General features: G+C 34.0%; 1 protein-coding gene across 1 annotated transcript; it reads right to left on the bottom strand.

Annotated features, from left to right (window-relative positions):
- Window positions 1-8,292: 8,292 nt before the first annotated feature.
- Window positions 8,293-13,639, bottom strand: LOC127426111 (small nuclear ribonucleoprotein E). Its single transcript, XM_051672641.1, has 5 exons — window positions 13,464-13,639; window positions 13,174-13,200; window positions 11,801-11,863; window positions 8,574-8,652; window positions 8,293-8,474 (listed from the first exon to the last, which is right to left on the bottom strand). The coding sequence occupies exons 1-5, from the start codon at window positions 13,515-13,517 to the stop codon at window positions 8,419-8,421; spliced, it is 279 nt and encodes a 92-aa protein (XP_051528601.1). The 5' UTR covers window positions 13,518-13,639; the 3' UTR covers window positions 8,293-8,418.
- Between the last annotated feature and the right edge of the window lie 9,146 nt (window positions 13,640-22,785).

The following is a 22,785-nucleotide window of genomic DNA, read 5'->3' as shown; positions in this document are numbered from 1 at the left end:
TCTGGGATGTCATGAGGGTCAGTAAATTCTGCATTCTTGCATTAGCATGGCGGGAACAAACCTCAGTATTCAAAGGGGTTATTGAGTTACCTTCAGACGTCTGTGCCTTCAAACTGGATGTGTTATTATTCAGGTGAGTTGCTATACAGTAAATATAATGACTTTAACTTACTTGCTCAGCAATATTCTCTTCAACTGTTGCCCCTCCATGACAGTAGTTGAGTTGAAAGAGAAAACTCACTGTAGAAACTGACAGTGCACATTAAACTTGCTTTAGTGCCCCTTCTGTATTGCGGTCTGACACATTTCAGAATGCAATAATGCGTGAAATCAAGCTTGCGTTGCAAGATGCATCTGCGTTAACGTACTTGCATGGAGTATGTTTTGACCCTAACAGTGTTATTTCTCATAAAGGAGTGCATGCAGTATTATCTGTGAAAAGAAAAGCTAAGTGACATCCTTTTATTAAGGAATTACAAAAGTGAAGCTCAATTCATTTACAAAGAATTCACTTATCATTTTGAAAGGTTAAAAGTTTGTATTAGAGCTAGATACTACAGTTTCTATATTATGTTTTTCGTCCTCATCAATCTTTCCATGCAGAAAGGATGACAGCCAGACAAACTGCACAAAATCTTTTTAAATCCCTGCTATTATATGTAAAAGAATCTCCTGTTTGGATATGCAGACACCAGCCTTAGGGTGTACTAAAACAACATCCGAGTTCAAGCAAGTGTGTTTGAACCAGAATTTCAGGGGTTATAAATACAGATCGAGTTGATGGTGTGGATGTTGAGGGCAATGCAAGGATACAGGGTGAACCTGGCCTGTTGGAGCTGAGGTAGCAGGCAGGTCGGGTCTGGTGGCGGGGGAGGGAGAACAAAGGACATACTCACAACAATCACACCCGCAGGAACAGGAAGGCCCCTTGTGAGCACCCGGACAGCAATCTGACCTGGGCAGCGTTTCCGGCCACTAAACCCAGCAAGGGATGACCTAGCTGCAAAAGGTTTGGTTGGTTTCCCACAGCCTGGTCATGGCAGAAAGGGTCTGTCTCTGTGGTTTATGCCTGGAGTGAAGGGAAGGGCTCCTTGGAAGTGCTTCTTCTTACTGACGGATGGGATTTGCGTAAAAAAGGAAACTGGGTGGTATTAAACATGGAAGTGACAGTGAAAGTTTATAAGAAAAAGACCACAGTGGCCACATCATCTCTCACTGATTCATGTGATATGGGACGAAACGTGTCCAACAATTTTACTTGACACTCTGAAATTAATCAGAGATTCTCACTGAAATGTTGTTAAAGGGATAGTTCACCTATTTAATAACCATTTAATAACCTCTCATGTTGTTCCGAGCCCGTATGACTTTCTTTCTTATGTGGAACACAAAAGGAGCTATTTAGCAAAATGTCCAATCTCCACTGTCCCTGGTCAACATTCACTTTCATTTAAATTGAAAAAATTGACAGTAAGCTCATTTACATGGAAACTAGAAAGGCTTTTATTGCGAGAAAGCTGCTTAAGGCTGGTAAGTTGCATTCCCATTTACATGCACCGTGTTCGTGACTTTCTCTTTACTCCCATATACATGTGGCTCGGTCGGTAAGCAGCTTTCTCCACAGCAACGTGATTTCCTTTTGATGCTTGTATAAATAACAAACATGGGATTCAAGGAAGACTTCGTTATTTTTATCTCTGTTGCTTCGCTTTATTTCCAGGTATTCCAGAGTTGTTGCACTGTAAAAAAAATCCTGTTGTTTTTACAAAACAAATTTGGCAGCTGTGGTTGCCAGAATAATTATGTAAAAAATACAGTAAAAATGTAAACAACTTTACAGAACAACCTGTTCTGTTAAATTTACAGTACAATTTACAGTAAAAAAACATCATAAACTTGATATTAGCCTTCTTGAACTGTAAAAATCTGCTTTTTACTTTATAATATATTGTTAATCACTGTAGTAACTACAGAACAGCACATGATGACGTGAAGTTCACCAATAGTGGCTCTTACAGGAGCATTGACCAATAAACATGTAGAGACAGTGCTCAATGTCACTCACTTAATACCATCAGGGTAACGTGTGAAATTAAAATAATGTAATAAACATTAACTAAACTACATTAAATATAAAACAGAACACCCCAGTGTATGTAACTGATATTAAAAATAAGAAGAAAAGTAATGGGTCACGCAGGGAATTGTGGGAACGCCCGATTACTGCTTTTTACTGTAATATTAACAATAATTTACTATAAAAAGTAAAAGTACTCTCTTGTTAAACATAATGTAATTTTTTTTTTTACCATTAATTATACAGGAAAATCATACTTTTTCAATCTAAAAAAATTAATTTTTACAACATTTTATTGTAAAAACTACTGTATTGTCTTTAAAAATATATAAAAAAACATTTACTGTATATTTGAGTTAATATTCGTTAATCAATTAACGTTTTATTTCTGTAGCATTTTTATAGTCTTTTACTGTTAAAATTACATACATTTTTTTCAGTGTGCTGTTTTTTTTCCTTATCTTTACATCAAGACCTTCAGAAGAATTGCACTGCAATAGTGGGGTTTCCCCTCTTATGTCAAACTCATGGATTCCACCAGTGTACTTGAGCACATATATGCAGTCATGAGGGAAAATAGTCGACATTTTAAATTGTTGTGTATAAATGAGTATATTTTATAATCTATGTGTTTTTCCCATTTCCCTCTGTACTCCCAGAAATGTTGAATTCTTTCCGCTGTGTGGACTTGTTGATATGATGTATGGCTCCATCCTATAACGTTAGTTATCCGGTTTGTTCTCACGCATGCGCACTCCTCAAAAACCTGTTTGAATGGATCTTATATGTTTACATGACCACATTAGCCACGTTCTCCGGGAGAAACCCATGTGTGTTGAACCACTTTCTCTTAATCCCTTGAACGGCATAAGAACAACGGCATTCTCGTTTACTTGATGTTTCAAAACGCCACTTTCTGCAAAATCCCTAAAATTAACAGTTTTCTTACGTGTATGTAAATGTGGTCAATAAAAGTGCATTTTTATCAGGGACAGAGGAGATTGGAGGAAAAGGAGGACTGGAGGTTCCATGGAGGAAAGAAAATCATAAGGGTTTGGAACAAAATAATGGTAAATGAAGACTAGAATTTTCATTTTTGGGAACACAAAAGTCCCATTTCATTTGATTTACTCTTTATTTTATCACATTTTGACATTATTAAAATAACAACAAAAAAAATAATTAGATTACTGTACTAATTACTCTGTCTGAAAAGTAATTGCATTATTTATTACTAATTACTTTCTAAAACACTTATCAACCTCGACCAGATGAAAAATACAAGGATAGGCATGAAAATGTTCTTTTAATTCTTTCAAATAAATCATATAAAATGTATAAATTATTCATGAACTGGCCAAAGAATTTAAGTGGGCAGCGTTAAATTAGAAAACATATATTTTAACAATAGATGTTCAATTTCTATATTAAATTCACTATTGTTTTATATAGAATTGTTCTATAGTCTATACAGTATTTAACACAATTACATCAGAAGTAACTGGAATTAAATTACTGAAAAATTTACAGTAATCCTTTATTTTTTTCAATGAAAAAGTAATTAATTTCTTAGTAATGCATTACACCCAACACTGGTGCATTCAGAAAATATTCAGACCCCTTCATTTTGTTCACATTTTGTTGTTGCAGCCTTATGCTAAAATGCTTTAAATTATTATTATTTTCACATCAATCTACACTCCATACCCCATAATGACAAAGCAAAAACCAGATTTTTGATATCTTTGCAAATGTATTAAAAATAAAAAACTGAAATAACACACTGACATAACAAATTCAGACCCTTTGCTATGACACTTGAAATTGAGCTCAGGTGCATCACATTTCTCTGGATCTTTGAGATGTTTTTATACTTTGACTGGAGTCCAACTGTGGCAAATTCAATTGATTGGACATGATTTGGAAAGGCACACACCTGTCTATAAAAGGTCTCACAACTGAAAATGCATATCAGATCAAAAACCAAGCCATGAGGTCAAAGGAACTGCCTGCAGAGCTCAGAGATAGGATTGTGTCAAGGCACAGATCTGGGGAAGGCTACAAAAAAATTTCAGCTGCATTGAAGTTTCCCAAGAGCACAGTGACCTCCATAATTCACAACCAGGACTCTTCCTAGATCTGGCCGCCCGGCCAAACTAAGCAATCGGAGGAGAAGGACCTTAGTAAGAGAGGTGACCAAGAACCTGATGGTCACTCTGGTTGAGCTCCAGAGCTCATGTGTGGAGATGGGAGAAACTTGCAGAAGGACAATCATCACTGCAACACTCCAGCAATCTCTTTATGGCAGAGTGGCCAGACGGAAGCCTCTCCTCAGTGCAAGACACCTGAAAGCCTGCTTGGAATTTGCAAAAAAACACCTAAAGGACTCTCAGACTCTGGTCTGATGAAACGAAGATTGAACTGTTTGGCCTCAATTCCAAGCATCATGTCTGGAGGAAACCAGGCTCCGCTCAACACCTGCGCAATACCATCCCAAAGGTGAAGCATGGTGGTGGTAGCATCATGCTGTGGGGGTGTTTTTCAGCGGGAGGGACTGGTCAAGGTTGAAGGAAAGCTGAACACAGCAAAATACAGAGATATCCTTAATGAAAACCTGGTCCAGAGCACACAGACAAGACAATGCAAGAGTGGCTTTGGGACAGTTCTGTGAATGTCCTTGAGTGGCCCAGCCAGAGCCCGGACTTGAACCCAGTCGAACATCTCTGGAGAGACCTGAAAATTGCTGTCCACCAACGGTCCCCATCCAGCTTGACAGAGAGGATCTGCAGAAAATCCCCAAACCCAGGTGCGCAAAGCTTGTCGCATTATACCCAAAAAGACTTGAGGTTGTATTCACTGCCAAAGGTGCCTTAACTAAGTACTGAGTTAAGGGTTTGAATACTTATGTCAATGTGAAATTTCAGTTTTTTCTTTTTAATAAATTTGCAAAGTTATCGAAAATCTGTTTTTTGCTATATATTGGTAATAATGCTTATCTTTCTTGGTCAAAACCATGATTTGTCAACTCCATCATCCATATTGTAAAGAATTTGGGTATTATTACACAAAACACAGTATTTTTTAGATATTTTCCCTCATTTAAAGTTTAATAGATGTGTGATATGCAAGATGTTTTCATTGTCAATTTCATCAGCTGTCAACGTCTTAAAGATGAATGCTAGATATTTATTATGTCAGTTTATTAATAATAAATATTTGACCTGATAGTACACATTATTTTGTATCTAATGGTGTTGACCCATAAGAAACTGACAAAAAAAAATTATATTTCTTTTGAAAGAAAATGGAAGCAGAAAGCAGGAGGTTGTGCCAGAACATAATCGAATACCTCTGAACATATTTAACAGATTTATCCATAATCAATCTTTTATATATATATATATATATATATATATATATATATATATATATATATATATATATATAAACACTTTTATTTTCACAGTTCTGAAGCCTGTTTGTCGCCGTGTACTCAAATGCTCTACTATGATGTCCTAAAAAATACATCCTACTTTCAAATCAAATCAAAACATAGAAACGTTGCACTCAAAACTTTGAGCAGATCAGTTTGAATACTGTTATTTACATTAATAATTAATGTATTAAAAAGACAGCAAATTGCCCCAATTTAATCAATCTGATTTTGGATATGCCACCTTTAAAGGTCCCCAGCAAAGACTAAAGATGCACACCAAAAGAAAAGGAAAAAATGTACTAAAATATTCACAAGGGAATCGACTTTATGCAACATTACTGCGGTTGAAACCCACATTGAACAAGTAAAAGCGTGTGGTCACAGTTATGAAGTGAGCACTAAAGAGACTGGAGTCAGCAACTGACTTCCTCCCGATGAGCTTCACAACTGCATCTGGTTCTCCAGCTCTGTGTGCAGACATGCAAAGCTCTTACTAGTGATTTAGATACCGCTTCCTCCACAGGTTGCATTGAGTTCCTATCTAGAGAATTCACCAACCACTACCTCTGACTTCAAAGGGAAAGCACTCCTGCTCTCTGGCAAACCCATGTGAGCTCTGCTGACTTGATGCTGTTTTCATATTTCCAGATTTTTATCTTACTTCCCCTTGAGGAAGACAACCGTTATTGAAATCTAATGGTTAAGCTTCAAATAAGTTGTATTTTTAAGTAAACACAAAAAGGGGGGTTTGTGAATGTGAATTTAAAATGAATAGACTACTGCAGCACGCAAGAACTCGCTTTCTCTGGTTTTTAGGTAAAGAATTATGCTGGTGTGGTGCATTCATCCCTTGAAAAAGCATCATATATGGATAAAAAAAAAAAAAAAAAAGAGGCTTTGTTCTTATCAAACTACTTCACAGTTGCAAAACTGGACAATTAAGTCTTGTAATTGTACTACATATTATTATGTAACAGAATTATTGTTAAATTGTTGTATAATTATAGTATGCAAAAAGATAATGCATTTACCTATCTTTCTACTTCTTGGCACAAACTAAATGGATATTAAATTTAAAATACTATTTTATAACATAATAATTTAAGTTCTTTGACCTGTACACCTTAGTTTATTTATTGTATGTAACATTTCTTTATCAAACATGCCATATAAATTAAAGGAATAGTTCACCCAAAACTGAAAATTCTCTTATCATTTACTCACCTTCATGCCATTCCAGATTCTGTCTTTCATGACTTTCTTTTTTTTTTTAGAAGAATATTTCAGTTCTATAGCCCAATACAATGCAAGTCAACAGGGTCCAAAACTTTGAAGCTCAAAAAAAAAAAAAATATGAAGGCAGCATAAAAGTAATCCATACGACTCCAGTGGTTAAATCCATATCTTCAGAAGCAATACAATAGGTGTGGATGAGAAACAGATTAATATTTAAGCCCTTTTTTTTTTTACTATAAATCTCTACTTTTATTCTTCATGCATATCGCCACTTACTGGGCAAGGAGAATTTATAGTAAAAAATAACTTAAATACTGATCTGTTTCTCACTCAAACCTATCATATCGCTTCTGAAGATATTTATTTAACCACGGGAGTCTTATGGATTACTTTTAAGCTTCCTTTGTGTGCCTTTTTTAGTTTCAAAGTTCTGGGCACCATTCACTTGCATTGTGAGGACCTAGAGAGCTGAAATACTCTTCTAAAATCTTTGATTGTATTCAGCACAAGAAAGAAAGTCATACACATCTGGGATGGATTGGTTGAGTAAATGAAAATTTTAGTTTTTTTGGGTGAACTATTCCTTTAAATGCTATTCGTTTTGGTCAAATACATTTGCATAAATTTATAAAATAATTATTTTGGTATAATGTATACATACAGTATATATATATTAAGTAGTCGTGGACATTGAACAGTATTGATAATTTAAAATAACAATTAAAATCAATTGTAATGTTATGATTTTAGTCTTTTCCTCATCTAAAAAACAAGTTTATTTTTGATGAAAAGATGCATAAAATGAGGTTAAGACAGATAAACCACATATCATCACCCAAAGAAATAAGTACGAACAGTTACAAGAATGCACTGCCCTCGTGTGGTTACACAATTTGCTGCAGACGTGTCAAATTGGACTTTTTTGCGTTACCAAATACAACAAACGATACCTTTAACAAATGCAAAACTATTAAAATGCAGAGATGCAAACTTATGAGACGTGAAAAAGGTGAAAAAAAAAAAAAAAAAAAGAGCAGGTGTTCTAGATATATTTTTTAGTTGATTTGTTTGTTGTATTTAAAGTTTTTTTTTTTTTTGTATTTCAAACTTGAAGTGTTTAAGCTTAAAGTAACCCTTTCAAGTTGTTTTAAAAAGAAAAATGTAGAACATTTTACCAAACAATTTGGGCAAATTAGCTTAAAAAAAGGTGAAAATGGCTGTAGATCTAAATATTATTAGCCACAAAGAAAAATACATTACTAGTCTATGCGCATACATGTTTTACTGGACTAAACTTTTAAATATTATGACCTGATGAAGATTAGCTAGTTGCCACAAGCACATATAGGCTACAACTTTTAAGTTGCTTTGAAAAGTATTCAGAGAAAAATGTAACTGAACATGGCCAAGCATCAAGATAACTTCTTAATGTTGAACTTTCAACATTTAGCCCAGGTTAGCTCTATAACAGCAAGAACAGTAGTCTGAAATAGCGGGAAAAATATTTCAATTTTGGAGATTTAGAAAAAGACAGAAAAAAAAAGAGTTTCCACATCATTTATTACAACCATTGGTCAATAAACAAATATTGATGAAAATAAAAAGCAAAACCAACAATCTAACAACAAAAAAAAAAAAATCTAAATTCTGAAGAACTCCTAACAGATGATCAGTTGGACACACTCTGCAGCAACGTGATGTTGTCTCCTTTCAACATAATCCGTCCTATTGGAGAGCAAAATATGTTAAAGGTTGTATCGTATTCAAGCAAATTTTATTTCTCAAAAGCCGATAACTCAATGCTATAACAAAGTTCACACTTACCCAGAGGTTTCCTGTTTTTGGTCTTCATATGAACTTCTTCTGCGTCATCCAAAACCAAGTTCATGTACTCATCGAATCCCTTTAATCAAAAAAAGAAAAGAAATTGCTAGCTAAGTAGATAGAAATTGGCACATACACTTTAGTGAAAGCTCTGATGGAGCGTTTGACAGAAAGGAATGTGTAAGATCAATTTAGTGGGTGTGGAAAAACCCAGGTCAGTTTGAAATCATGTGTGAATATTGTGAAATGGATTACCGAAAGCACAACTGGACTACTAAAGGCCAATGTATACTTCGGTTTTCCGCATTGCTGATCGGAACGCGAACCATGTGTGACCCAATTTCGTCATCAGCACAGTCTGCTCACCAAGAATTAGGGCTTCAACTAATGATTATTTTGAATAATTAGAACGATTATTCGACGATTATTGCAACAATTAATCATTAGCTCTTAACCGATTATTTAGCTTGTGCCCCGACTTAAAAGGTTATGTTATTACTTTATTGTGCTTACTAAAAATAAAGATGACATATATTATAGATTCAATAAGTCACGAGCCATCACGTTATAATCTAGCTGCAGCAAGCGCACGCACTCGAGAGATGTGTCCCCGCGACAGAGTGTTCATCAGCCGGGTGCAATTTCAATCTCTCCCCCTTAGATTAATAAAGCTATAATGCATTAAATATAACTGCATTTAAGATGTAACGCCAGGGTGTTTCCTTTAAAGACACTCGACACACAAGCTTTGCTTCAGCGGATCTTCAAGTAATGTTTATCACAGACCTTATTTTACTCAAAAGTTAAAAAAACCCATTATAAACCTCCATAGGAAAATGCCCAGGGAATCCATGGCGAATTCTCTTCTGGGTTTGTGGACTACATCCTGAACAGCTCTATTCTTGGTGAGTGTGCCTGTCATTGATTGTACTTAAGGTCCTGGTATACTTAGTTTTTTTGTGTTCCGGATCAGATTGGACCCAGTCGACCGCGTTGTCTTTCAAAGCATACTCTTTTGACCATGTGCAAATACAAATGCGTTCGACACATGCACACTACGACTGCTTTTTGATACATTTACAGGACAGTCATTGGCTGGCACATGCGCCGACTATGCGCACAAACGAGGACTGTGTTTCTCTCCAGAAAATCAGGGCCACACGGACAGTTTGTGTGCTGTATACGTAAGGCAAAGGGCGCTTTTGTTCATTAAAGGAGGAGATGGCTGGAAGAGGGTGAACGTAATTCTAGCTATTTTTTTTTTTAAGTTAGAGAAACAGTGAAGTCATCTTAATTCTAGACATAGACTTATTGCAAAAGGAGTGGTTTTACAGAACCATAAAGACATTTCTAGCTACTGTGAAGAGTTTTATAAAGACCTTTATTGTTTAAGGCATTCAACAAAATTTGAATTTATTTTTTTAACTCCCTTGACATAGACCGTATTCCTAAAATAGATAATAATAGTAGGCTTCTGTGCGAATTTCCCATTCAAATTAAAGATATATATGAGGCAATTGACAAATTGAAACTAAATAAATCTCCTGGAAATGATGGACTGACCACAGATGTTTTATAAAAAGATGCTCTAATGAACTTTCTCCATTTCTCCTCAAGGTTTATTCAGAAAGCCTTAACAAGGGAACTCTCCCAACCTCTATGATTCAGGGTATTATAAATCTGATTCCTAAACCTCTATAGGACCATTCTCAATTAGAAAACTGGTGGCCTATAAGCCTTCTAAATAAAATTATAAAATCTTAGCCATGATTTTTGCAAAAAGGATTAAAAATGTTCTGGATGATATAATTTATGAGTGTCAGTCAGGATTCATGAGAGGCAAGCTTATATGAAATAATATTAGACTAGTTCTTGATAGTCTAGATTACTCAGATATGATCTTAGTTGACAAGTTTCTTGCTTTTTCTTGATTTCTACAAAGCTTTTGATTCCATTGAGTTTCCTTTTATTCTAAAATATTTATATTTAGTTTTGGCTTCAGTTTTATTAATGCAAGTCAAACTTCATATAATAACGGTAATGCTTCAATCAAATTACAACATGGTACTACCCGTAGGTTTAGTATAGACAGGGGGATCTGTCAAGGCTGCCCAATCTCACCATATCTTTTTCTCCTGCCTCCTAGCCATCCACATTCAAAATAGTAATCTGAAAGGTATTTCTGTGGCAGATCGATCAGTTTTAATAAGCCAATTGGTAGATGATACAACACTATTTTAAAAAAATGAACAGCAAATTCCTGTAGCCTTAAACATTATACATTTTTTCTCAATATTCACAAATGTGAACTTTTACCTACAACATTGTAGGTTTGATAAGAATATTATCTTAGTAAGTCAACTTTTAGATGAGAATGGTGTCTTCTTATCTTATGAATACTTAATGAAAGAATTCTCTTTTCCAATCCCCCCAAGAGAGTATGCTATAATTTTTGGCACAATTCCTGATTGTGTCAAATTATTACTCAAGTCTGGCACCAAAGGTCCTTAATGCTCCCCTCCCAATTCTGACAACTCTATTTATTGATGAATTTTTTTTGTGTGTAGTAGCTTTTCAAATAATACATTTAATGACATAGAATGGAAAGAATTCTGGCTTCTTCAGAAAAATAAATCTTATGCCACACCAAGTTGATGAAGTCTCTTTTAAGATTATTCTTAATTGTTACCCAGAAATTATAAACTTGCAAAGTTTAATAATAGTATCTCTCCCAACTGCTACTTTTGCCATCACTTTCAAGAAACAATTTTCCACTTATTTTGGAATTGTGTTTATTGCAAAGTGTTTTGGACTGACTTTTCAAATTTGGTAAAAAGGAATTTATCCCCAGACCTTTTTTTTTTTCCGTGATTCCTTGAAACTAGACCCTTATTAATTTTATAATTATTTTATTACTATTCCTCGCAAAATTTAAGATTCATAAGTGTAAATTTTCAAAGAAAATAACTAATGTAGACAGTGCCTGTTTGTGTGCATACACATGTACATGTACTCAATGTTTTGTGCATACACTTTTCTTATATTTATCTGCACTTTAAATTTAAATGTAAAACTGGCACCAGGGCCATTTCACTTTCCAGTGTACTACACACTTCAATGACAATAAAGCTTGTATTGATGTAAAATGAAATGCTAATAAAAATGATCTGTGCCAAAAGAAAGCTTTGGAGTGCTTTGCAAATTTTACAGATGTAGCATTTACTCACAATGATGCAGCCCTCTATCCGCATGTTGACCTGTTCATAAAGCCACACCTGGATCCGAGAACGCTGCAGAGAGAGAGAAAATAATATTAGTAATTATGTACACTGGTGGCCAAAAGTTTGGAATAATGTACAGATTTTTCTCTTATGGAGAGAAATTGGTACTTTTATTCACCAAAGTGGCATTCAACTGATCACAATCTATAGTCAGGACATTACATATATAGTCAAATTTTTATTACAATTTGAAAAAGAAAAAAAAAAATCAGAACTTCTTAAACTACTTCAAAGTGTTCTCATCAAACATAACTCCACGTGCAGCAATGACAGCTTTGCAGATCCTTGGCATTCTAGCTGTCAGTTTGTGCAGATACTCGGGTGATATTTCACCCCATGCTTCCTGTAGCACTTGCCATAGATGTGGCTGTCTTTTCAGACACTTCTCACGCACCTTACAATCTAGCTGATCCCACAAAAGCTCAATGGGGTTAAGATCCATAACACTCTTTTCCAATTATCTGTTGTCCAATGTCTGTGTTTCTTTGCCCACTCTAACCTTTTCTTTTAGATTTTGTTTCAAAAGTGGCTTTTTCTTTGCAATTCTTCCCATAAGGCCTGCACCCCTGAATCTTCTCTTTACTGTTGTACATGAAACTGGTGTTGAGCGGGTAGAATTCAATGAAGCTGTCAGATGAGGACATGTGAGGCATCTATTTCTCAAACTAGAGACTCTGATGTACTTATCCTCTTGTTTAGTTGTACATCTGGCCCTCCACATCTCTTTCTGTCCTTGTTAGAGCCAGTTGTCCTTTGTCTTTGAAGACTGTAGTGTACACCTTTATATGAAATCTTCAGTTTTTTTGGCAATTTCAAGCATTGTATAGCCTTCATTCCTCAAAACAATTATTGACTGACATGTTTCTAGAGAAAGCTGTTTCTTTTTTTTTTTCTTGCCATTTTTGACCTAATAATGACCTTAAGACATGCCAGTCTATTGCATACTGTGGCAACTCAAAAACAAACACAATGTTAACCTTCATTTAATGAACCAAATAGCTTTCAGCTGTGTTTGATATAATGGCAAGAGATTTTCTAGGACCAAATTAGCAATTTATCATGATTACTCAAGGATAAGGTGTTGGAGTGATGGCTGCTGGAAATGGGGCCAGTCTAGATTTGATAATATATATATACAAAATTTTAACATCAGTAATGTCCTGACTATACTTTGTGATTAGTTGAATGCCACTTTGGTGAAGTACCAATATCCTTCAGAAACAGCCAAATATATGCATTATTCCAAACGTTTGGCCGCCAGTGTATATTGCAAATGTAAATAGCAAATAATCACACAAGTAAATAAAATATGAACTTACATTCTGTAGATACCTAAAAATAAGGTTCTGATCATAAAGTTGAGGAAGCAAACACAAATAAACACAATAACAACCTACTGACATCACAAACACTTACTCCATTCAATTATAAATGCATGTGTTACGTTCACTTGCACTGTTCAACTCAATCAACATAGAATATAAACACTGAACTGATGCAAACATCTCATATGTAGGTAAAAAGATTTAATTAAAGACGTGTCTTACAATATCTTATACAACAGGATAATAATTGTATAAAACCTAAATTCTGAACTATGAAAAGATACAATGGGCTGCACCATGACCTTCTGCACCTTCTGCCCTTGTCCTCTGTACGCCATTCTTCTCACTAATATTCACAGATATTTTTAAATGAAAGTGATAAACGTAAAATTGAATGAAATAACTATTAGCGCGAAAACGAAATTCTCACGTTGGATTCTTATTTCAATGGCCGCGCAGTTCCGGAAGTTGAATGACGCAAAAATACTAAACCGCTGGTTGTTTGTAGCGCCGCTTGTGGTTGGGAGACACATTACAATCATGTGGATTCCCACAGATAACATGCAAGACGAGTACAGTACATTACTCATCGGTTCTCTCTTCCGTGGAACACAAAAAGTGAATTTCTGAAGAATGTTCTGGTCACTCTTTACCATATTTTGAAAATGAATGAGGACTGGGTCTGTCAAGCTCCAAAATGACAAGAAATCACAATAAAGTATTCTAAAGCCATACAAAAGATGATTGTGTGAGGAAAAGACTGAAATATCTCCATTAAAAAAATCTTGACTTCTGTCCTTGCTCTCCTTGGCACGTTCATGAGAGTTAATGGAGGTAGAAGACCTCTCAATTTGAAAAGGAATCGTTCTTTGGATCTTTTCAATGAATTGGTTGATCACAATAAATAAGTGATAAATTATTATTTCATGAAATGGACTGATATACATGAAATGGACTGATATATTTCAACAGTGTTGAAATATTTTCAGTGAATAACAACTTGAATTTATAGCTCACTAGTCGTTTGGACCACTTTCATTGTGCTTTTATGGGTTTTACTTTGTCATTTTTGGAATCTGTCAGCCCTAGTTTTTTTTTTTTTTTTTTTTTTTTTAAAGAGTGGCAGGTTTATTTTCCTCAAATGTACCTTATGGGTTTTGTCTGCAGAAGAAAGTCTTACAGGTTTGGAATGACATGAGGGTGAGTGAATAATGACAGAAGTCAAATCTAGATTTAAGGCTTTACAGCGGTGCTTCCACTGTATTATATCAATAATAGTCACATTCTTTTGAAGTAGGTCCAAATGTTACATCTGACAAAAAAACATTTTTTTTTAGAAATTGAAACTACTGGATTAATCACCAAATTATCTATATTCAAGACTTTACAGTGGTGCTTCCAAAATATGAATATAGTTATAAAAATATATTTTTTTTTAACTGTACAATTTACACAAAGAACTTGTGTAGTGATTTATTTTATTTTATTTTATTTTTTCATTCTTTTTCTTGGTATTATATATATATATATATATATATATATATATATATATATATATATATATATATATATATATACAAAAGAACAAATACAAGTATAAAGCATAACATTTTATTTTATGAATATTAAATATGAAGCACATGTTAACACCATTAAGAGCTTGGTGTTCTTTGAAGATTAAATGGTTTGGATGTATTTCTTAAGTTCTTTTTCAAAAACAATAAATATTACTGAATTTGCTTTGGTTAATGTAAAATTGGGCAAACAGCAATAAAAGGTTGATATTAATAATAATAATAATAAATATCTATATCTATATCTATCTATCTATCTATCTATCTATATATATATTTTTTTTTTATTTTTTTTTTTATTTGTTTTTATTATTATTATTTTTTTTTTTTACAAATACAAATAATTGTATAAAAGGACAATCCCAAAAAAATGTGAAGTTAGATTCATGTCGGGCATTGCAAAAAAAAAAAAAAAGCAAAAAAAAAAAAAAAGCAATCTGTCTCTATATCTATTTGAAACTTTTTGAAATATACATTGGCTTGGTAAAATATATGCAATAATAACTTGAATTTACTACCCCTCTGCTATCCTTTGTATGGGAAGGGATTTTAATATTGCTCCAGACAATATGCTTGATCGTATACCACCTATAAATGCCACACCTATTAACTCTCTATTGAAAACATTTATGGAGAAATTTGACATAATAGACATATGGAGACAAAAATATCCAAACAGTATAATTGTTTTTGGAGTAATAATGATTTTTCCAGACAGTCAAGAATTGACCATTGGCTTATATCTAAAAATGTAAATGTCGAGAATAATTCTGTTAATATTTTTCCAACCCCTCTTTCTGACCATAGAGCTATTTATCTTTGTTTACACATTTCTACTTACTATATCATCCCAAAACCATCCTATTGGAAACTTAACAACTCTCTATTGAAATTTGAGGCTGTTCAGACAGAGATTACTTATTTGAATAATATATATTTTAAGAAGGCTAACAGAGAAAAATTATATATATATATATATATATATATATATATATATATATATATATATATATATATTATTATTATTATTTTCCTCCCCTTTTCTCCCCAATTTGGCATGCCCAATTCCCACTACTTAATAGGTCCTCATGGTGGTGCGGTTACTTACCTCAGTCTGGGTGGCGGAGGACAAGTCTCAGTTGCCTCCGCTTCTGAGACAGTCAATCTGCGCATCTTATCACGTGGCTCATTGTGCATGACACCGTGGAGACTCACAGCATGTGGAGGCTCATGCTACTCTCCGCGATCAACACACAACTTACCATGCACCCATTGAGAGCGAGAACCACTAATCGCGACCACGAGGAGGTTACCCCATGTGACTCTACCCTCCCTAGCAACCGGGCCAATTTGGTTGCTTAAGAGATCTGGCTGGAGTCACTCAGAATGCCCTGGATTCGAACTCGCAACTCCAAGGGTGGTAGTCAACGTCAATACTTGCTGAGCTACCCAGGCCCCCAGAGAAAAATTATATTGTGCTAATTGGGAACTTTTAAAATTTGAAGTTTCAAAGTATTTTAGAAATGTTGGCAGTCGCTCTGCTAGCAGTCAGAATGAACAAGAAAACAAAATTACACTTGGAAGTACTTCACATCTTAATAAAGGGTCAAATACCTTTACAGATGAAGATAAATTAAAAATGGTTGATTTACAAAATAAGTTAGATGACATCTATAAAAGAAAGGCTGAAGGTGCCTTTGTGAAATCAAGGAAAAGATGGCTGGAGGAAGGACAACAGAATTCTTCCCTTTTTTTAGGTTAGAAAATGTTCAAGCTACGTTAAATACCATCCAACAATTAAATATTAATGGGAACCTCACAAATGACCCAAAAGAGATTTCAAAATATTGCTCCACTTTGTACAGTAACTTATATACATCTAATATAAATAAAAATGCATGTATTGATTTTTTTAATTCATTAAGAGAGGTTAGGAAGATAAGTAACTTAGAAAAAGTCATATGTGATCAACCCATTAATATAGAAGAAATAATTGATTAAATTCACAATGTAAAAAATAATAAGTCACCTGGAACTGATGGCCTAACATCTGAATTCTATAAGTTATTTGCTGATCAACTAGCCCCTTTCCTCCTTCAAGTTTTTTTTATGAGAGTATATCAGATACTAGCCTCCCATCATCTATGACTCAAGGATTAATTTCCTTGATTCCTAAGCCTAAAAAATTGGTGTCCTATAAGTCTTTTGAATAATGATTATAAATTGATTGCTTCTATTTTTGCTAAAACAATTTAAATTGTTCTAGATTCTATTACTGATGAAACCCAACCAGGCTTTATGAAAAATAGACATATTTCCAACAATATAAGATTAGTCTTATATATTAGATTACTCTCATTTAATTAACGCAAATAGTTGTATTTTATTTTTAGATTTCCACAAAGCTTTCGACACTATTGAACATTGGTTTCATTTGTCCTCTCTAAAAGTTTTTGGTTTTGGTGATTTCTTTTGTACAGCAATTCAAACTTTATATAATAATGCAAACTGCTCAATCAAACTTAAACACGGAACCACTTCTAGGTTTGATTTAAAAAGATGAATTAGACAGGGCTGTCCTATCTCCCCCTATCTTTTTCTATTTGCATCTAAATTATTATCTGTTCATATCAAAATGAGTAATCTTAAAGGTATTTCAATTGTGGACAATGAAATCATTATTAGCCAGCTAGCTTATGATACATCTCTTTTCTTAAATGATAGTAATCAAATGCCAGTTGCAAATAATATTCTTAACAATTATTCTAGTGTTTCTGGTCTATATCTTAATATTAATAAATGTGAGCTCATGGCTGTCAAAGACTGTGATTTACCTAGTATTTATAATATCGCAGTAAAAAGACAATGTCACATATTTAGGAATTATTATTGATAAAGATCAGTTGAAAAGATGCTCTCTTTTTTGTAACCCCATAATTGATAAAACAAAAAGGAAACTGAATCTCTGGCTCCAAAGAGATCTTTCGTTAAAAGGTAGAGTTTTTTATGGAAAAACCGAACACATTATACCAGAAAATCTGTAGTTATGAATACATATGAAAACGGTGGCCTTAACTTTTTAGACTTTACCACTATGAGTCACACATTTAAAATCAACTGGATTAAGCACCATTTATAAAAACCCACCTCTATCTGGAACTTCATTCCTCATTATGTTTTTTCAAACATCGGTGGTCTTAATTTTGTTCTATTATGTAACTACAATACAGTTTTCACAAACAAGCACTTTTGTCTTGGTCTTTAATTTACAAGCATAATTGTAGTCCTCACCTTTACTTTATTTGGAACAATAAATATATTTTATATAAACACAAATCTCTCTTTTATAAGACATGGTTTGATAGCAATGTTAAACTGGTTAGTCAATTAAATAATGCGGAGGGTTTACTATTGTCTTATGAAGAATTTATTTTACATTTTCAAATACCAGTTACTCAGAGGGAGTACTCAATTGTTATTGGTTCAATCCCCTCTGGTACTCACATGTTGTTTAAGTGTTTGCAAATATCAGTTCATAGAATTGATCTCGTCTGATGTTTTTGAAACCTTAGTTGGTAAAAATGTGTTTATCAGTGACTGCTAAAAATAATAAAAGGGCAAATCACACTCTTTTTCATAGAGAAAATGTGTAAATATCTTATGTTGTGTCATATTGGAACTCTTTGTTAAATGAAAAAGTAATATGCTGGGGAAAAGTATGGTTACTGCCTCAGAAGTATCATATTAGGAACAAGGTGAAAGACATTTCATTTAAACTTTTACACAGATTCTATCCAACAAATCATTATTTACTGAAATTCATAAAATTTGTGTTTTGCAGTGACCGAGAAGAAACTGTTTTACATTCATTCTGGCGTTGATTTCATTCGATTACTCTGTGGCAAAATGCAAAAAAAATAAAAATATTATTGACATTATTCAGTATCCAAGTTCTTTTTTTCACTATTGTGGGACAATGTACTTTTTGGCTTCACCAGTTATCCAAAAGAAGACTACTTTTATCTCCTTAATTTAATTATAATGCTGATTAAATTTTACATTCATAAATGAAAATTTACTCATAAAAAAATCAAACGTTATTGTTTTATTAAGTGAAGTAAAGCTATATCTTGACAATATTAGAGACTCTATAAAGATATTCGTAAATTTTATAAAATATTTATTTGAATTTTATATGTATTTTTTTACATTTTTAAATGTTATTTTTTAATGTTATTTAATACAGTATGTTCCTACCTCCCCCTGGCACTTTTTTGTTTTTGTTTTGTTATTTATTTATTTATTTATTTTTCTCTTTCTCTTTTGTCATGTTGTATAAGTGGTTTTGTACACTCCTTGTAGGTTTAATATGTGTAATTATACAAAGTGTATAATGTTGATGTTTATTTAAAGGTGCAATATTTAACAATTTTCAAGTAATATTCACCTTTTTTTTGCCTATATGTGAACAGCTTGTAACATAACTTAAAAAATGAGCCCTTCCCGGACTTCCTAAGTTGCCTATTAAAGCCTGTAGACTGATTTTCATGAGAAGGGAGCGGGTCGGTTTTGCCGGGAAAATCCAAAGGATGTGACATTTATGCGTGCTCCCGAGAGCCTTACCTCAGTGCATCTCTTCTGCTATTCAACAGCGTCAACAAACTGCAACACTAGGTAATGTTATCTTAGAGATGGAATCCAGCAAACGGTCGACTCACAGCACAACACCGACTCCTACACAAACCAAAGCAAGCCAAAAAAAAAAAAAAAGAATTTAAATGTATCTACTGAATCCCATTTGGCTAAGCGGGAACGTGATCGTGGTCGAGAGAAAACTAGAGTGAACACCGGCAGGGCATTTGATTCCTGGAGGGACCTTCGTTCGGTGAATTGGCGTTCTTCTTATTGGACAGGTAAGCTTACGTAACTGCAATGCATGTGAAATATAGTGCCATAAGGATTGATCTGTGTAATTTTTGTTAACTTGATCTTGCCTGCTAACGCTGACGAATTTCAACTTTCAAATAATTTCAACGATCTTCTCTTTATACTAAAAGTCAGGTATGATGATTCACAGTAACTGACATAAACAATGTTAATCTGTAATTATTCAGCAATGCTAAAGTAATAAATCTAGACAATGTTCAAGATAATGCAAAAAGCTCCATTCATTAGTGTAACGTAACTGGGTTATACAGAAAATATATACATTCTATTATTATAAAACAATAGCGCATCGATATATCAAAATGACAGTTGTGATGGAATCACATCAGTATTGAATTGTGTCAACATTTATAATGTACAGTCTATTTTAATAAACATCTGTCATCATCCACCAAATTTAGCTAACAGCAGGCACAGGCTATCGTATAAATGCAGTCAATGTATTTATATAATTATGCTACCTCATCTGTCAGCATAATGCCGGTGGATAACGTTCAGTCTCTTTGTACATTACGTCATTGTTTTGGCCGATGCTCGCTGGCTCGCATCCCTATGGAGTGTATTCACCAGCATGAGCAACAGGTAGCTGGCTGCAGTTCACTTAACGCCCACAGGTGTCATTAATAACAAGGGTTTCTGAATATTACATACTGCACCTTTAAAAAAAAAAATACTTGAATTGAGGAAGCAGCCTGTGTGGAGGTCAGCTATTCAGCTGGAGGTGTTGCGCGAGGTTGCGGTTGGCAGCACTGTACTGTGACTGGAGCACTGATGGCAGGAAATGAGGTTGCTCTGGCAGCAATCCGGAAATGGAGGATGAATCGTGTAGCGGGAGTGCTGGAGGGAATGAATAGTGGAAAATAGTTAATCGGAAAATAAAGAAAACCAGTATTCAAGGATCATATACTGATAGTGGAAAGGAGGATGGAAAAATACAGAAGAATTTAAAGTAATGTTGAAATTTGCAGAACCGGGCATGACAACTAACCCAATTAAACTGACCAAAGCTCTGAAAAAAGCGTTAGGAGAAATAAATAGTGCTAAGACTCTGAGAGATGGAAATTTGATCATCATGTGTAAAGACGAAAAACAACAAAAGAAGGCACTGAGTATAAATTCGATGTTTGGATTCTCGGTTTCATGCACATTGATGAATAGGAAGCCTTGGGTAAGAGGTGTAATAACTGGAATTCAGATGTACCTGCTGACAAAATTAAAAGCTGCATTGAAGGGGGGAAGGTAATTGGAGCAAAACGGCTTCAGTATGTTAAAAAATATAGAAAGGTTGGATAGTCTATCTGTTATGCTTCAGTTTGATGAAGAAAAAATGCCAGAGAGAGTAAGAATAGGCTATGTAAGTTACCCAGTAAGACCATACATACCTCCTCCACTAAGATGCTTCAAGTGTCAGAAGTATGGACTTGTTAGTGTGGTTTGCAGAGGAAAACAACAATGTGCGAGATGTGGGGGTGACCATGAATATGGTAAATGTGATGAAGGGGCGAAGGCAAAATGCTGCAATTGCGGTGGTGAGCATAGTGCTGGATTTGGGGGATGCATTGCTCACAAACATCCCGTGAAAGTTCAAAATGTAAGAATATTTGAGGGGTTGACATATGCTGAAGCAGCCCAAAAAAGCAAAACAAAATGAACAGACATTGAGAGAGATAAAAACACAGGAATGGACTAGGAATAGGTTGGTTCAAAGAAAGATAAATGAGGACAGATTGGTGATTGGAAAAATTGAATTTGTTTCATTTATGGCTGAAGTGATAAATTGTTCTGCACAAACAGAAAGCAGAACGGTGAGAATTAAAATCATAATAAGGGCAGCAGAGAGATACTTGAATGTAGCCGGAGTAACTTTGGAAAAAATAAATGACATGCTAAAACAAGTACTCAAACAACATGTGGAAGTACATAATAATAATAGTTTTAACGATTCTGCAATGGAATGCCAGAAGTCTTGGTCAAATGGACCATAATTCAAAAAGTTTATAGATCAACAGGATAAGAAACCAAATATAATTTGTATACAAGAAACATGGTTAAAACCTCAATTAAATTTTGTTCTGCAAGGATATAACATTGTAAGGAAAGATAGAAGGACAGGAAATGGAGGTGGGGTGGCCACTTTTATACAGAATTAATTAGAATACAGAGTCATTAATGAGATTGAAGAATACGAATTGGTGGGTATATATATATATATATATGCAGAAAAACAAAATATCAGAGTAATAAATTATTATAATCCTTGTAGTAGACTAAGTAAAGAATTAGAAAAGGTTATTGGGTCAGGAAATTATAAAATAATTTGGTGTGGAGATTTTAATGCACATAGCACTTTATGGGGAAGCAGTAATGATGATCATAATGGGGATGTTGTAGAAGAAATAATAGACAGTAATGGGTTAGTATGTTTAAATGATGGTAGAAACACAAGAATTGATTTGGTACGTGGAATCGGGTCAGCTATAGATTTAACACTGGTTTTTGAAGTGCTAGCAAGTATATGTATATGGGACGTTTGAGAAGATAATAATATGGGTAGTGATCACTATATAATCATATGTAAGGTAGGGATGAGTGTATTGGAGCATAATGTGATTTTATCTCCAAGATGGAGATTTAATAAAGCAAACTGGGAAGCATACAAATATCTAAGTGAGGTAGAACTAACAGCAGTGGAGCTAAATACGATGGAGGACATAGATGAATGTAATGGTAAAATATGTAAAGTATTGTATGATGTAACAGATACTGTTATAGGAAAAAAAGGACAATGTAAAAAGAGGAAAGCAGTTCCTTGGTGGACAGAACAATGTAGTAATGCTGTACAAAATAGGAATAAAGCATTTAGAAAAATCAAAAAGACATATTTATTTGAAGATTTTATTAAATATAAGAAAGCACAAGCTGAAGTAAGAAGAGTAGTTCCAGCAGCTAAAAAGAAGTACTGGAGAGATTGGTGTAATACAATAGGAGAAGATATTGACATAAGTGAAGTATGGGGTTCAATAAGAAACATTTATCAGATAGATCTTTAAAAATATTTTTAAATCTCTTCAACAAGATATGGAAT

This window comes from Myxocyprinus asiaticus, chromosome 35 (assembly GCF_019703515.2).
Source record: "Myxocyprinus asiaticus isolate MX2 ecotype Aquarium Trade chromosome 35, UBuf_Myxa_2, whole genome shotgun sequence".
Lineage (NCBI taxonomy): Eukaryota > Metazoa > Chordata > Actinopteri > Cypriniformes > Catostomidae > Myxocyprinus > Myxocyprinus asiaticus.
The sequence above is the reverse complement of the archived record's forward strand: the minus strand, read 5'-3'. Positions and strand labels throughout refer to the sequence as shown.